General features: G+C 45.2%; 1 protein-coding gene across 2 annotated transcripts in view; it reads left to right on the top strand.

Annotated features, from left to right (window-relative positions):
* Positions 1-14,159, top strand: part of LOC137377997 (ubiquitin-conjugating enzyme E2 C-like) — a 141,914-nt gene that overhangs the window by 27,478 nt on the left and 100,277 nt on the right. For both annotated transcript variants that reach the window (XM_068048026.1, XM_068048027.1), the window contains exons 5-6: positions 2,753-2,821; positions 13,590-13,646. In XM_068048026.1, coding sequence (XP_067904127.1) covers positions 2,753-2,821; positions 13,590-13,646 — 126 coding nt within the window. The remainder of the gene's footprint in view (positions 1-2,752; positions 2,822-13,589; positions 13,647-14,159) is intronic.

Below are 14,159 nucleotides of genomic sequence, written 5' to 3'. Positions count from 1 at the left end.
TGACGAGGGAGATAGAGATGATGATGAAACAAAAAACGAGGGTGTACGATGCATGTCAAATGAACTCATCAGGTGAGAACCAGGCCTTATACAATAAGTTGAGAGGGGAGGTGAAGAGGAAAACAAGACTGGCAAAGAGAGCATATGAAAATAGAATGGCAGTCAACATAAAAGAAGCCCAAAGATATTCTACCAGCATGTAAATAGTAGGTGAGTAGTAAGAGGTAGAGTGGGGCCTATCAGGGACAAAGAGGGTAATATCTGTTTTGAGGTGAAGGGCAAGGCTAATATACTTAATGAATACTTAGTATCAGTGTTCACTAAGAAAATGGAGGCTGACAAAATATCAGTAGAAGCAGAGAGAGTAGAGGCAATGCACAGGATAAAAATGGTGAGGGGGGGAGGTACTAAAAAGGCTGGCTTTGCTTAGGGTAGGTAAGCCACCTGTCTGCATGGCTTGCATCCCAGGTTGCTAAAGGAAGTGGAGATGGAGATAGTGGAAGGGTTTGCCTTAATCTTCCAATCTTCCCTGGATACAGGGGAGGTGCCAGAGAATTGGAGAGTGGCAAATGTGACACCCTTATTCAAGAAAAGGTGTAAGGACAGTCCTAGCAACTATAGGCCAGTTAGTTTAACATCAGTGATGGGTAAGATTTTGGAAACAATAATCAGGGAAAATATCAATGGACACTTAGAGAGGTTTGAGTTAATTAAGGATAGCCAGCATGGATTTGTAAAAGGCAGATCATACTTGACAAATCTAACTGAATTTTTGATGAAGTAACAGAGAAGGTTGAGGAAGGGAATGTGGTGGATGTTGTTTATATGGATTTTAAGAAAGCATTTGATAAGGTACCACATAAAAAGCTTGTTAAGAAAATTGAGGCTCGTGGAATAGGAGGGTCAGTGTCCAATTGGATAAAAAATTGGCTTAAGGACAGAAAACAGAGTCGTAGTAAATGATTGCTTTTCAGACTGGAGGATAGTAAACAGCGGTGTTCCCCAATGGTCAGTGCTGGGACCACTGCTTTTTTGCTATATATAAATGACTTGACTCTTGGAATACAGAGCAGGATCTCAAAATTTGCTGATGACGTCAAACTTGCAGGTGGGGCAAACAGCGACGATGATATGAACTGCCTGCAACAGGATATAGATAGGCTAGCAGAATGGACAGGAAGGTGGCAGATGGCGTTTAATACTGACAAGTGTATGGTGATGCATTTTGGCAGAAAGAATAGGGAGAGGCAATATATACTTAATGACACAGTTCCAAAGAGAGTGCAGGAGCAGAGGGACCTGGGGGTGCATGTGCATCGATCTTTGAAGGTGGCTGGACGTATTGAGCGAGTGGTTAGTAAAGGGTAATGGGATCTTGGGCTATATAAATGGAGGCATTGAGTACAAAAGTAGGGAAGTCATGCTGAAACTTTATAAAGCTTTGCTTAGACCTCAACTGGAGTATTGCGCCCAGTTCTGGTCACTTCAGGAAGGATGTGAGGGTCCTTGAGAGGGTGCAGAAGAGATTTACCAGAATGGTTTCACAGATGGAGGATTTTAGTTACAAGGAAAGGTTGGAAAAGCTGGGTTTGTTCTCCTTAGAGCAAAGGAGATTGAGGGCAGATTTAAAAGAAGTGTACAAGATTATGACAGGCTTAGATAAGTTAGACAAGAAAAAACTGCTATTAAATAGTACTCCGACTAGGGGATACAAGTTGACAGTTTGGGCAAAAGATGCAATGGGAATATGAGGAAGCACTTTTTTACGCAGCGGGTGGTAATCACCTGGAACTCGCTGCTCACAAGGTGGTGAAAGCAGAGACGATCATTGACTTCACAAGGAAGTTGGATGGCCACCTGACAGAAATAGACTTCAGGGCTATGGGGATCGAGCCGGGGACTGCATAGCTCTGTGGAGAGCCGGCATGGACTCGATGGGCTGAATGGCCTCCTTCTGTGCCGTAAATGCTTCTAACTCTGACTTTATGATGACCATTACTAACAACAATGACATATACTCAGTTCACATTTACAGTACAGCGTACCAGAGAATTGATCCTCGAGGTCGAGGGGATTGACTGGAAAAGTCTTGGCGAGTTCCGACGTATCTGTTCGAATAGCCCTCTTGTTATATACTTTTCTCTATTGCATATTCAGATGTTATCAAAGGATTACCTCAGAAGGCCTCCCATACACCTTCTTGCAAGGATTTAACTTTACCAAGTTCCTCAGTGATGTTCATGAAGGAGTTTCTCAAATTGCTGGTCAAAATATGGTTATGGATATCTCACTGCTGAGAGATCTATGGTACCTCTCAAGGCTGAGTGAACAGTGACAGTTTGTAGCCTCTGTTGTTCGGTTTTTGCTTTTCATTTCACTGGAAATGAGACTGATGCCAACATTTCCAGCCTTCACTTAACAGGCAAAAGCTAAAATTTAGTATTCAGGAATTAACCACTTCTTCACAACGATTAATGATTGTCCGTCATGACATTTGAAGAACTTAAATATGTAGTGAAATGAGGAAAACATTGATGGGTAGGGAGACAGACCGAGAAATGTGGTTTGAGTGGAGAGCTGCAATGGATGCACAGACACGATAGGCGAAGTGACGACCTGCTGTGCAGTAATGTTTGATATTGTAATTGCATGCTGGGGAATTACATGGGCAGGAGAGGTCCTTTGTTCTTTCTATGTGTCCATGTAATCGTGAGCCAACAACTCACTGTCTTATCGCCTCTCCCTGCTGCAGGCTAAGATGATGTATTCAGACGGAGGGAAGATGATTACCAAACCCATTGGAGAGCTTTCTGCCATGAAGGTAGGCATAGATGTTAACTCACTGAGCATAGAGATTACCCAAATACAACTAATACTGTGCTCCACTGAATGTCAGGCCAAGTCAGGTCAAGTCGCAGTCGCAGTGCTGTTTCTTTCCGTACAGAATATTTACTCTGTGATTCTATCCTTCGATAGCTGGTAGAGAGTTGATTATTGTAACCAAGCTATCATGATTCAGTGATTCCATCCGGCACAGGTGGGGTCAGGTCTACCTGTTCTCAGGCTCATCACAGGGAAGATCTGCTACAGTGATTCTTACTATTCATCCAAGAATATTACCGGTCAGCATGGCGGTGTCCGCAGTCTGGACACTGTCCTTGCAGCTGAAAGGAGAGAAAAGTCTTGGGAAGTAAAAGGACTCGCTGAGGCTGTGTTCCAGAGGGACTTTGAAAATTAACAGATTGAGCTGTGTACCTGATGACTGACTATCACAGTTGTAATAGAAGTGCGTGAGATTCTTTTTATCCAGTTAAACCTTGGGCAGTTTCAATTGGTTCAGCTTTGCTCTGACTTCCAAAGTTGTGGTTTTGAAGCTGAGGGGATTCTTCAGCCTTGCCAGAGTTCCATTCACCATTAGATTGGGCGATAACCTTCAAAACAGGATGGTGACATTTTCTGAACAGAGTATTCTATCAGTTTATTGTTGGTGACTGGACTGTAACAGTGGAACATCACCAACCCCTTGTATCTACTGTGTTTCAGGATGGTAGTACATCTCCTGTGGCATTGATCACAGGCTGGCACCTGGTGTAGTGATGCAGGATACAATGAAGCTTCAGCAGCATTTCATGGTTGCAACCTGTAACTACACCATGACCAGGACCTGTTTACATAGGAGATTCCCACTACATGTGCTTTTTCAATGTTAAATGTTGACAAATGTTGAAAACCATGACAACCAGAAGTGAGATTTGTGGACAAGAAATGCCTGTGCACATATATTTATAAGTACGCAATGGATCACTATATTTGTGTGTTTATTTTCCTCTTATCAATGTACTGACTCATGATGGAGTGTAGTTCCATTGATACCAGAAACTCTATTGGTCTGTCACAAGTGGCAGCTCTTGACATGTGAGCTAGACAGTGAGTGTTGGCAGAGTATTTGACAAAAGAAGGCATCACCACCAATACCAATTCTGTCTGTACACCTAGGCTGCCAACAGGGGTCACTGGACAGCAACCAGGTATGAAAGGCCTGGCCATTTTTGTTCGCCCACACCCTAGTCTGGGAATGCTGAGGCTAAGTAGAGTGCCATCTCTGCTCTGGATACTAGTTCAGCACAGGCCAGAAGTCCGTCCTGCTACTTTCTTGGCCTGTGGTTCAGCTGCGTGCTGCACTTACCCAGTAAGCCCTTGTGGAGCTGATTGCCAGTGTCACCTGTGCTCAGTGGGAGTACTGTCGTCTCTGTGTCAGAAGGCCATGGGTTCAAGACCCATTCCAGAGACCTAAACGCATAATTTAGGCTGACGCTCCAGTGCAGTATTGAAGGAATAAAAACAAAGTGCTGGAAATACTCAGCAGGTCTGGAAGCGTCTGTGGAGAAAGAAGTAGAGTTAACATTTCAGGTCAGTGACCTTTCATCAGACCTGGCAAAGGTTAGAAATGTGATACGTTTTAAGCAAATTAAGCATGGGTGGGGGGTAAAAAGAGAACAACAAGGAAGGTGTGTGATACGACAGAGGGCTGGAGAGATTAACTGACAAGGAGATCATGGGGCAAAGGCAAAGAGAGCGTGCTAATGGTGTGGTGAAAGACAAAGCATTAGTGCACAGGGAGTGTTAATGACAGAATAACGGCAACCCTAGCCAAAAGCTCAAACATGAAAAAATCAGTAGGCAGGCACATGGTAAAAAACCAAAAAAAAGTAACAAAATAAAATAAAAATAAAAAAAGTGCCAGTTGTGCACTGAAATTATTGAACGATGTTCAGTCCACTAGGCTGTAGCGTGCCGAATCGGAAAATGAGGTGCTGTTCCTCGAGCTTGCATTGATGTTCACTGGAACGCTGCAGCTGGCCCAGTACAGAAATGTGGGCATGAGAGGGGTGGGGTGGGGTATGTTGAAATGGCAAGCAACTGGACGCTCGGGTCATATTTTTGGACTGAGCGGAGGTGTTCCGCAAAGCGGTCACCCCATCTGCGTTTGGTATCCCCAATGTAGAGGAGACGACATTATGAGCAGCGAATACAGTATACTCCATGCTACCAGACCTGCTGAGTATTTCCAGCATTTTCTGTTTTTATTTCCGATTTCCAGCATCCACAGTATTTTGTTTTTACTGCAAAAGGGGAGGCGGTGGCGTCGTGGTATTGTCACTGGACTAGTAACCCAGAAACCCAGGGTATTGCTCTGGGGACATGGGTTCAAATCCCACCACAGCAGAACGTGGAATTTGAATTCAATGAATAAATCTGGAATTTAAAGCAAGTCTAATGATGGCTATGAAACCATTGTCGATTGTTGTAAAAAACCCATCTGGTTCACTAATGTCCTTTAGGGAAGGAAATCTGCTGTCCTTACCCGGTCTGGCCTATATGTGACTCCAGACCCACAGCAATGTGGTTGACTCTTCCATGCCTTCTGAAATGGCCTAGCAAGCCACTCAGTTGTATCTAACCGCCACGAAGTCAATAAAAAGGAATGAAACCGGACGGACCACCCGGCATCGACTTAGGCACCGGAAACAACAACGGCAAACCCAGCCCTGTCGACCCTGCAAAGTCTAACATCTGGGGGCTTGTCTCAAAGTTGGGAGAGCTGTCCCACAGACTAGTCAAGCAACAGCCTGACATAGTCATACTCATGGAATCATACCTGACAGACAATGTCCCAGACAGTGCCGTCACCATCCCCGGGTATGTCCTGTCCCACCGGTAGGACAGACCCAGCAGAGGTGGCGGCACAGTGGTGTACAGGAGGGAGGGAGTTGCCCTGTCAGTCCTCAGCATCGACTCTGGACCTCATGCAGTCTCATGACATCAGGTCAAACATGGACAAGGAAACCTCCTGCTGATTACCACCTACCGCCCTCTCTCAGCTGATGAGTCAGTACTCCTCCATGTTGAACAGCACTTGGAGGAAGCACTGAGGGTGGCAAGGGCACAGAATGTACTCTGGGTGGGGGACTTCAATGTCCATCACCAAGAGTGGCTCGGAAGCACCACTACTGACCGAGCTGGCCAAGTCCTAAAGGACATATCTGCAAGACTGGGTATGCGACAGGTGGTGAGGGAACCAACAAGAGGGGAAAACATACTTGACCTCGTCCTCACCAATCTGCCTGCCGCAGATGCATCTGTTCATAACGTATTGGTAGGAGTGACCACCGCACAGTCGTTGTGAAGACCAAGTCCCGCCTTCACATTGAGGATACCCTCCTTCGTGTTGTGTGGCACTACCACTGTGCTCAATGGGATAGATTTTGAACAGATCTAGCTATGCAAAACTGGGCATCCATGAGGCACTGCGGGCCATCAGCAGCAGCAGAATTGTACTCAACCACAATCTGTAACCTCATGGCCTGGCATATCCCCCACTCTACCATTACTATCAAGACAGGAGACCAACCCTGGTTCAATGAAGAGTGCAGGAGGACATGCCAGGAGCAGCACCAGGCATACCTTAAAATGAGGTGTCAACCTGGTGAAGCTGCAACACAGGACTATCTGCCTGCCAAACTGCATAAGCAGCATGCGATAGACGGAACTAAGCGATCCCATAACCAACGGATCAGATCTAAGCTCTGCAGTCCTGCCACATCCAGCCGTGAATGGTGGTGGACAATTAAATAACTAACTGGAGGAGGTGGCTCCACAAATATCCCCATCTTCAATGATGGGGGAGCCCAGCACATCAGTGCAAAAGATAAGGCTGAAGCATTTGCAACAATCTTCAGCCAGAAGTGCCGAGTTGATGATCCATCTCAGCCTCCTCCTGAAGTCCCCAGCATCACAGATGCCAGACTTCAGCCAATTGGATTCACTCCGCATGATATCAAGAAACGACTGAAGGCACTGGATACTGCAAAGGCTATGGGCCCTGACGATATTCCAGCAATAATGCTAAAGATCTGTGCTCCAGAACTTGCCGCGCCCCTAGCCAAGCTGTTCCAGTACAGCTACAACACTGGCATCTACCCTGAAATGTGGAAAATTGCCCAGGTCTGTCCTGTACACAAAAAGCAGGACAAGACAACCCGGCCAATTACCGCCCCATCAGCCTACTCTCAATCATCAGTAAAGTGATGGAAGGTGTCATCAACAGTGCCATCAAGCGGCACTTGCTTACAAATAACCTGCTCAGTGACGCCCAGTTTGGGTTCGGCCAGGGCCACTCAGCTCCTGACCTCACTACAGCCTTGGTTCAAACATGGACAAAAGAGCTGAACTCGAGGCGAGGTGAGAGTGACTGCCCTTGACATCAAGGCAGCATTTGACAGAGTATGGCATCAAGGAGCCCTTGCAAAACTGAGGTTAGTGGGAATCGGGGAAAACCCTCCGCTGGATGAAGTCATACCTAGCGCAAAGGAAGATGGTTGTGGTTGTTGGAGGTCAATCATCTGAGCTCCAGGACATCACTGCAGGAGTTCCTCAGGGTAGTGTCCTAGGCCCAACCATCTTCAGCTGCTTCATCAATGACCTTCCTTCAATCATAAGGTCAGAAGTGGGGATGTTCGCTGATGATTGCACAATGTTCAGCACCATTCGCGACTCCTCAGATACTGAAGCAATCCGTGTAGAAATGCAGCAAGACTTGGACAATATCCAGGCTTGGGCTGATAAGTGGCAAGTAACATTCGCACCACACAATTGCCAAGCAATGACCATCTCCAACAAGAGAGAATCTAACCATCTCCCCTTGACATTCAATGGCATTACCATCGCTGAATCCCCCACTATCAACATCCTAGGGGCTACCATTGACCAGAAACTGAACTGGAGTAGCCATATAAATACCGTGGCTATAAGAGCAGGTCAGAGGCTAGGAATCCTGTGGCGAGTAGCTCACCTCCTGACTCCCCAAAGCCTGTCCACCATCTACAAGGCCCAAGTCAGGACTGTGATGGAATACTCACCTCTTGCCTGGATGGGTGTAGCTCCAACAACACTCAAGAAGCTCGACACCATCCAGGACAAAGCTGCCCGCTAGATTGGCACCTCATCCATAAACATTCACTCCCTCCACCGACACACAGTGGTAGCAGTGTGTACCATCTACAAAATGCACCGCAGCAATGCACCAAGGCTCCTTAGACAGCACCTTCCAAACCTGTGACCTCTACCAACTAGAAGAACAAGGGCAGCAAATGCATGGGAACACCACCACCTGCAAGTTCCCCTCCAAGTCACATGCCATCCTGACTTGGAACTATATCGCCGTTCCTTCACTGTCGCTGGGTCAAAATCCTGGAACTCCCTTCCTAACAGCACTGTGGATGTATCTACCCCACATGGACTGCAGCAGTTCAAGAAGGCAGCTCACCACCACCTTCTCAAGGGCAATTAGGGATGGGCAATAAATGCTGGCCTAGCCAGTGACGCCCACATCCCATGAATGAATAAAAAAAAAAATTGAGGGGATGCTGGACTGTCAGAGGTGCTGTCTTTATCAAATAAGACTTTGCATCAATAACTTGTATTTATATAGTGCCTTTGGCATGGTCAAGGCACTATAAAGGCACCTCACAGGAGCTTAATCAGGGAGGTGAGAGTTACTTGGATGCTTTGTTCTAGGAGGCTGTCACGTCCCTTAGAGTAAGGAAAGCATTAGAGATGGCCAATAGTCAGGGACAGGAGGGTATGACTGCGAGTGATGTATGTAGGGGGAATCAGCATGTTGTGATGGAGGAGCCTCAGCCCCTGACCTTATCCAACAGGTACAAGGTCCTTGCTACCTGTGTGGATGAAGAGAAGGGCTGCAAGGTGGATGAGAGGATTGACCTTGGCACCATGGTGAAAGATGCCATTCCCGTGCGGTGAGTGAAGAGGAGACAGTATCGTCGGGGGATTGGTGCTGTTGTCTGCAGCTGTGACCGGGAGCTCCAACGGCTGTGTTGTCTGCCCGGTGCCAGGGTTAAGGACATCTCCTTGTGGGTGGAGAGGAACCTGGAGTGGAAGGGGGCGGATTCACTTGTTGTGGTCCATGTGGGAACCAATGACATAGGCAGAACCAGAAATGATGTACTGCTTAGAGAATTTGTGGAGGTAGGATCCAAACTAAAACGCAGAACATCGAAGGTAATCGTCTACGGATTGTTAAGCAGATTAGAGAACTAAACGCATGCCTCAAAGAGTGGTGTGGAAAGAAGGAATTTCGATTCTTGGGGCACTGGCTTCAGCACTCAAGGAAGACGGAGCTATTCTGTTGGGATTGGCTTCATTTGATCCGGGCTGGGACCAGTGTCCTGGCCAATCACATAACTCATGCTGTGGGCAGGGTTTTAAACTAATAGAGGGGAGGAGGGTTTGGGTAAAGGAAAATTTTGAAATCCAAAGAGAGAGGTCAGGGCATCGGAGCAGGATAGTGAGGTGGATAAATGCCAACAGAATGGGACAGGAAGGGACAGAGAGTTTAACTAAAATTGTACATCGGCAAATAAGGTCATTGCAGGGAATAGAGGTAAAGAAAATAAAATTAAAGTTCCTTTATCTGAATACACAAAGCATCTGTAATAAGATGGATGAGCTAATGGCACAAATAGAGGTAAATGATCTAGATCTAATTGCCATTACCTATACATGGTTACAAGGAGATCAAGGTTGGGAAATGAATATTCCAGAATTCACAAATTTTGGAGAGACAGACAGAATGGCAAAGGAGGAGGAGTAGCCCTGATAAAGGATGACAAAGGAGATTAATAAGAAGGGATCTGGCCTCAGAAGTAGAATCGGTTTGGGTGGAAATTAGGAATAGCAGGAGTCGGAAAACACTGGTGGGAGTAGTTTACAGGCCCCCTAACAGTAGTTATATTATTGGACAGAACATTAAATGGGAAATTATTTGAGCTTGTAACAAAGGTAATGTCATAATTGTCGGGGGTGGTGGGGGTGCTTTAATCTGCATATAGACTGGGACAATCAAATTGGCAACAGTGGTCTAGAAGATGAATTTGTAGAATGTTTTTTGTGACAGAGCAGTACGTTGTAAAACCGACTAGGGATAAAGCTATCTTAGATTTTGTATTGTGTAACGAAATAGGGTTAATTAGCAATGTCGTAGTAGAAGATCCACTGGGAAATAGTGATCATAATAACATTGAATTTCATGTTAAGTTTGAAAGTGACACATTTCAATCAGAAACAAGAATCTTAAAGCCAATCGCGAAAGTATGAGGGGAGAATTGGCTAAGGTTAATTGGGTAAATAGACTGGAAGGTATGGTGGTCAATGAACAGTGGGAAATATTTCAAGAAACAACTCAAAGGATTCAAAAAAAGTGCATTCCATTCAAAAACAAAAACTAGTCAAGAAAGACCCATCCGTGGCTCACTCAGGAAGTTAAGGAGAGTGTTAGACTAAAAGAAGAGGCTTACAATGTTGCAAATAATAGTAGCAAGTCTGAGGATTGGGATTGTTTTAGAAACCAGCAAAGGGCCACCAAAAAGTTGATAAAAAGGGAAAAAATAGAATGAGTAAACTAGCCCGCGATATAAAAACAGATTGTAAGAGATTTGATTCGTACATTAAAAGGAAAGGAGTAGCTAAAGTAGATATTGGTCCCTTAGAGGCAGACACAGGAGAAATCATCTTGGGGAATGAGGAAATGGCAGAGGCATTGACCAAATATTTTGTGTCTGTCTTCACAGTAGAAGACACAAGTTCCATACCAGAAATAGGCAGTAACCAAGGGGCTGAAAAGAGTGAGGAAATTAAGGAAATTAATATCAGCTGAGAAAAAGTATTGGAGAAATTTGAGGGGCTAAAATCTGACAAGTCCCTGGACCAGATGGCCTACACCCTAGGGTTCTAAAAGAGATAGCTGCAGAGATAGTGGATGAGCTGGCTATGATCCAGAATTCCTTAGATTCAGGAATGGTCCAGTCAGATTGGAAGTTGGCAAATGTTACACCGCTTTTCAAGAAAGGAGGTAGAGAGAAAACAGGGAACTACAGGCCAGTTAGCCTAACATCAGTTGTTGGGAAGATGCTGGAAACTATTATTAAAGAAGTCTTAATGCACTTGGAAAAGCACAGTATTATTAGAACAAGGCAGCATGGATTTACTAAAGGGAAATCCTGTTTAACAAATTTAATAGAATTTTGGAGGATGTAACTAGTAGGGTAGATAATGGGGATCCAGTAGATATGGTATACCTGGATTTACAAAAGGCACTCGATAAGCTGCCACATAAAAGATTAATGGGAAAGATAAGGGCTCATGGTGTTGGGGGTAACATATTAGCATGGTTAGAGGTTGGTTAACAGACAGGAAGCAGCGACTGGGCATAAATGGGGCATTTTCAAGTTGGCAGGCACTGAATAGTGGGGTGCTGCAAGGATCAGTGCTGGGGCCTCAGCTATTTACACTCTGTTAATGACTTGGATGAAGAGACAGAGTAATGTATCTAAGTTTGCTGATGATACAAAGCTGGGTGGAAAGGTAAGCTGCGAGAGGGCATAGAGAGGCTGCAAAGAGATATAGACAGGTTAAGTGAGAGGGCAACAAGATGGCAGATGGAGTATAAGGGAAGTGTGAAGTTGTTCACTTTGATCATAAAAGCATAATTTTTTTAAAAGGTGTGAAACTGGTAATTGTTGATGTTCAGAGAGACTTGGGTGTACTCATACAAGGAATGCACAAAGTTAACATGCAGGCGCAGCAAGCTATTAGGAAGGCAAATGGCATGTTGGCCTTTATTGCAAGGGGATTGGAGTACAGGAATAAAGAAGTCTTACCAAAATTGTACGGGGGATAGATAGAGTAGACAGGAAGGACCTGTTTCCCCGAGCGGAGAGGTCAATTACCAGGGGGCACAGATTAAGGTGTTTGGTAGAAGGATTAGAGGGGACATGAGGAAAAACTTTTTCATCCAGAGGGTGGTGGGTGTCTGGAATTCACTGCCAGGAATGATGGTGGAGGCAGAAACCCTCAATTCTTTTAAAAGGTACCTGGACACGCACCTGAAGTGCTGTAACTGGCAAGGCTATGGACCAGGTGCTGGAAGGTGGGAATAGATTGGGCGGCTAGTTTTTTTCCGGCTGGCACGAACACAATGGGCTGAATGGCCTCCTTCTGTGCCATAATTTTTCTATGGTTTTAGGATATACTTGCACTGGAGGCAGTGTAGCGAAGACTAACTAAATTTCTCCCTGGGATGAGGGGTTTATCCTATGATGAGAGGCTGAGTAAATTGGGCCTATATTCTCTGGAGTTTAGAAGATTGAGAGGTGATCTAATTGAGACATACAAGATTCTGAAAGAGCTTGATGGGGTAGAAGCTGAGAGATTGTTTCCACTGGTTGGGAATCTAGAACATGGGGCACAGTCTCAGGATAAGGGGCCAATCATTCAGCACTGAGATGAGAAATTACTGCACTCAAACGGTCGTGAATCTTGAGAATTCTCTACCCCAGAGGGTTGTGGATACTCCTTCATTGAATACACTTAAGGCTGGGATAGATAGGTTTTTGGTCTCGTCGGATATCAAGGGATATGGGGAGAGGGCAAAAGCGGAATCGAAGCCCAAGATCAGCCATGATCGTATTGAATGGCGGAACAGGCTCGATGGGCCAAATGGTCTACTTATGCTCCTATTTCTTGTGTTCTTAATCCAAATTTTATACCAAGCCACATAAGGGGATATTTGGACAAGGTCAAAGAGTTTTAAGGAGTGTCTTAAAGGAGGCTAGGTGAAATGGTTTAGGGAGGGAAATTAACAACTTTGGACCCAGGCAGCTAAAGGCACGGCCACCAATGGGGAACCGATTAAAATTGGGGACGTGCAAGAGGCCAGAATTGGAAGAATGCTTAGAAAGGTTGTAGGGCTGGAGAAGGTCACAAAGATTGGGAGGGTGTGCTGCTGGATCAGGGGCCAATGTAGGTCAGCGAGCTCAGGGTTGATGGGTAAATGGGGCTTGGTGCTAGTTGGAATGTGGGTAGCAGCGTTTTGAATGAACTCAAGTTTATGGACAGTGCAAGGTAGAATATTGGTCAGTAAAACATTAGAATAGTCCTGTCCAGAGATAGAAAAGGCATGGGTGAGCTTTTCAGCAGCAGATGGTCTGAGACAGGGCAGAGACTGGCGATGTTATGGAAGTGCAAGTGGCCAGTCTTGGTGCTGATGTGGATAAGGGGTTGGAAACGCAGTTTGGTGAAATGGGACGTCAAGGTTGTGGATCCTCTGGTTCAACCTCAAACATTGGCCAGGGAAAGGGGCGAGTCGGTGGTTAGGGGATAGATTTTGTGGCAGGTACTGAAGACAATGAGTAAAACCCTGTCTGTGTCGTGGCACTATTTCGAAGAAGAGCAGGGGAGTTCTCCACAGAGTTCAGGCCAACATGTATCCTTCAACCAACATCACTAAAACAGATTACCTTGTCATTATCATACTGCGGTTTGTGGGATCTTGCTGTGTGCAAATTGGCTGCCCCATTTCCTAGATGACAACAGTGAGTATACTTCAAAAGGACTTCATTGCCCTTAGTTCTATGAAAGATACTGTAAAAATACAAGTTTTGTTTTGTGTCTCTTTGTCAGCTTGAAAACAACTGATGTGAAGTTTTAATGTAAAATGTGTGTTATTGCAGCGTTCACGACAAATGGAGGACGACCTGAGCCAGAGAGGGAGTCCAATCCCAAAGAAGGTCAGTGTGAGCGATGTTGGAAGTGGGAAGCTGACCTAAAGCCAAAACCAGTGATTGCAGTTTGTGGGAATTTGGGAATGATGGTGTCCCTGCTGGGCAAGGTGTTAAGATTTCTTTTCCAGGTTTCTCCTCGTCTCTTCTGAAGGCGTTGTCCCCTACCCTTGCTTTGGATGGTAGCATAATGGTTATGTTATGGGACATAATATAATCCAGAGGCCTGGACTGATGATCTGAAGACATGAGTTCTCATCCCACCACAGCAGATGGGGAGTTTATATTCAGTTAATTAATAAGTCTGGAATTTTAAAAGAAAGCTAGTGTTTCGATCAGGTGAGAAAGGGGTATAGGGTTTCTTCTCAGCCTTCACCTGGTTTTACCGTAACAGGGTTTAATTTTAAACACACTTTTTTAGCTCCTCCTTGGTGAATCCTTGTTCACCGCTTTCCAATTTAAGGCAAAGAAACTAGCCAGATAGGTTTTCTTAGGTTTAAAGAAAAAAAAAGAAAGAACTTC

Source organism: Heterodontus francisci, chromosome 16 (assembly GCF_036365525.1).
Source record: "Heterodontus francisci isolate sHetFra1 chromosome 16, sHetFra1.hap1, whole genome shotgun sequence".
Lineage (NCBI taxonomy): Eukaryota > Metazoa > Chordata > Chondrichthyes > Heterodontiformes > Heterodontidae > Heterodontus > Heterodontus francisci.
This window is presented reverse-complemented; position numbering and strand designations above follow the sequence as displayed.